General features: G+C 58.0%; 1 protein-coding gene across 1 annotated transcript; it reads right to left on the bottom strand.

The window, feature by feature from the left end:
* Positions 1-1,799: 1,799 nt before the first annotated feature.
* On the bottom strand, positions 1,800-3,275 carry LOC131091026 (cytochrome b-c1 complex subunit 9). Its single transcript, XM_058036813.1, has 2 exons — positions 3,096-3,275; positions 1,800-2,038 (listed from the first exon to the last, which is right to left on the bottom strand). The coding sequence occupies exons 1-2, from the start codon at positions 3,234-3,236 to the stop codon at positions 2,000-2,002; spliced, it is 180 nt and encodes a 59-aa protein (XP_057892796.1). The 5' UTR covers positions 3,237-3,275; the 3' UTR covers positions 1,800-1,999.
* Positions 3,276-3,323: the final 48 nt, after the last annotated feature.

Genomic DNA, 3,323 nt, shown 5'->3' with positions numbered 1-3,323 from the left:
TTGCCCTGATCTCCACCTAAACCTCCCAGCACAGCTCTGAGCTGGCAGAGAAAGGCTCAGGCTGTTGCCACTGCCAGCAGACCCACAGGGGTCCAGGTGAGTCAGACCTTATGGATTTCTGTCCCTCAAGTGAGGCCTGTGAAAACAGATGGTGCAAATAAAAGATGCAGATGTCTTAGCTGGCTTTTTAAGACCCTTACACAGCATTGATGAGCTTCCTGGTATCCAAACAGGCTTTGCTTGGTTAATTTGCTGGTTAATGTGCCCTGAGTGGCCTCTCCCCACCACGCTGTATTTTGTTGCACTGCAGTAGTGCCTGTGGCTGTCACCCCACAGTGGGGAAATCAGCAGTGGGTTGAGCTCCAGGGCTCCAGGGTGGTAAAGTGCTAGTAAAGTGGTAGTAAGGTCCACACCTTGGTGCCTGGTGTTGTGCAGAGGGCAGGAGTGTGACTGGGGCTGTGTGCAGAGCAGCAGAAATGCAGCAGAACAGCCACTGCCATGAAATGAGGGGAAGCCCTGAATGCTTCAAGGAGAATTTTCATTGCCTATCAGTGCTGCCCAAACCTCCCAATGCCAGGCATGGAAAAAGGAATAGATATACCAGAATCCCCAAATGCTGTGTCCAGGATCATCCCCTGCTGGGCTAATGCTGCTCTCCTGCAGCTCCTGCTCTGCACCGATGGCTTCAGCTCCTCCCTGCTGCCCACTGCAGTGCTGTCCCCTCATCCTGTATTCAGCTTTGGTTCAGCTGCTCTGAGCCTGCAACTCTCTCTGAGCTGCTCAGCGTGGTGTGGAGCAGCAGCAGAGCTCAGGGAGCTGGCACTCACTCAGATGGGGCTGTCCTAGGAAGGTTTAAACCTTTCTCTCAACCATCTCCATAAAGCACAGCTGGGACTGGGACAGCTGCAGTTGGGTTTGGCTCCAAAAACAAGCACAAGTGTTTAAGTGCTCGTTGTGGTCTCAGAGTAAACGTTTTACCCCCCTGGTGCTCGTTTGCAAACCCAACAAAGCTGCCGTGGGCACTGATTGTGAGCACTGCCTCTGCTGGGCTGGAATTGCTCCTGACTGGTGAAAATGGACTGAGGAGGGGGAGCTGGGGCTGCTGGGCTGGGAAAGTGGGACCAGGAGGAGTCACTCAGCCACATCTCCCTGCAGCCACCTGAGAGCTCAGGAATTAACTCAGTCATTACCCCAGGAAGTGCCCAAATCCCCTTCCCACGTGGAAAGAAGTGTTTGACAGGGCCAGGCAGGGCTGGGCTCACAGGGAGGAGGAACTGGACAATCTTTGAGGTCCCTTCCCATCCAAACCATTCCATGACTCCTGAGCCAGCCCCTGGGGGAGCTGAGTGATCCCTCTCCCTTCCCTTGGGGCACTGGGGATGGAGGCAGCTGTGACACAAACCTGGCAGCACTTTGCTCCTGCAGCCATGGCAGGAGCCAGGTGGTGCAGGGATCACCAGGGAAGGATCCACAGCACCTCTGCAAGCTGCAGCTGAGCCCCCCTCAGCACACTCCTGCTAGGGCAGGGCTGAAAGGCCCCAGGGCAGGAATTCCACCAGAGCTGAGCTACAAAAGGTGCTGGGAGTGATTCTGAGCCCCTTTTCTGTGCACAGACCAGGAGAAGCAGACAAGGGTTGTCATGAACCTCACCTAAATGCTTTCAAACCCATTTTAAGATGCTGTGATTCCTGACAGTGCCTCAGAACTCAGGCACACAGCGCTGGTTTTAAAGATTCTCCACCTCCCAGAGAAGGAGGAGGCACAGAGGGGGCAAAGGATGAGTGAGGTGAACACACAGACACAAGAGAGGACCAGGAGTTTTATTTGAACACAGTAAGGGGAGTACAGCAGCAGAACTCCTTGAGTCCATCTGGCTTCACATGGTATCAGTTGGTGGCTCGGGGTTGTTCCATCAGGAATCCATGCCCAGTTTCAGGAGGCTGAATCCATCCCTGCAGTGCCTGTTACCACCCCAGGCTGGCTCCTGCTGCTGAGCTGCTCAGTTCTCATACTTGTGCTTGATGTGCTTCCACAGTTTCTGCATGCAAAACAAGCAGGGGGAAAAAAATCAAGATGTCTGAGGCAGCTTATAGTGGGGTTTGGATAACAGAATCCAAAATGCAAATTATCCTACTGGGGAGGTGAGGATGGAGTCCTGTACTGGATCTGGGGGACACAGATACACATGGGGACTGCTGGCTTCTAATGTGGACAGGGAGAAAGTGCAGAGATTCCCCTTCCCCTGTTCTGCTCTGGATTAGTGGCCCAGAGACACTGCCTTGAACTCCCACCCACACTGGAGAGGGCAGTTCTGCTCCTGCACATAAGGGGTGCACAGAACAATCATGGAATGGGTTGGAATGGATCCTAAAGCCCATCCAGTGCCACCCCTGCCATGGCAGGGACACCTCCCACTGTCCCAGGGTGTCCCAGCCCCAGTGTCCAGCCTGGCCTTGGGCACTGCCAGGGATCCAGGATGGGCACCCTGTGCCAGGGCCTGCCCACCCTGCCAGGGAACAATTCCCAATATCCCATCCATCCCTGCCCTCTGGCAGTGGGAGCCATTCCCGCTTTTCCTGTCACTTCAGGTTCTTGTCCAAAATCTTTTTCTCATCTCCTGGAGCCTCTGTATGCCCTGAGGGGACTCCGAGGTCTCCCCAAGCCTGCCTCGCTATCCCGCAGTCATTATCCCGTCACTGCTGTACTTAGGAACCTAAGGACGCCTTGACCCCCGAGGTTCACGCTGGGGACACCCGAGGCCACCAGCCCTTATCCCCCTCCTGTGCCGCGGTCAGATGAGCCAAGCCGGGGCCTGCAGAGCACAAAGCAGTTCCTTATCCTCCTCCCGCTCCCCCTGCCTGGCACGGCCCTTCCCAGCGGCCAGAGAAGCCCAAGGACACCCCAAGCCCGGCCCGCCGAGCGCCACGACAGCCGCGGAGCCCCTCGGGGGCGGCCGAGCCGCGCTGCCCCTCAGCGAGCCCTGAGGCCGAGCCGCGGGCCCGGGGCTGCCGGGGCGGGGCCCAGCGGGACCGGCCTGACCTTCAGCGCTGGGCCCGCGCCCGGGCGGCCCCGGCCGGGCCTTACCCAGCCCTTACCCCTTCGTTGAGGTGCTCGAAGAGCGCGTCCGCGCCCTGGTCGAAGGCGCGCTCGAAGAGCACCGCGCCCAGCACGATGGACAGCGCGAACGTGGAGCTGCGGCGGAACAGCGACTCGTACACCCGCCGCAGCAGCACCATCTTGACCGCGTGCTCTGCGCCTGCGCCGCGCCGCCAGGGCTGCTGGGGGATGTAGGCGGTGCTCCGTTATTTATATGGAGTGCGCGT

The sequence above is a fragment of the Melospiza georgiana genome, chromosome 18 (assembly GCF_028018845.1).
Source record: "Melospiza georgiana isolate bMelGeo1 chromosome 18, bMelGeo1.pri, whole genome shotgun sequence".
Taxonomy (NCBI): domain Eukaryota; kingdom Metazoa; phylum Chordata; class Aves; order Passeriformes; family Passerellidae; genus Melospiza; species Melospiza georgiana.
This window is presented reverse-complemented; position numbering and strand designations above follow the sequence as displayed.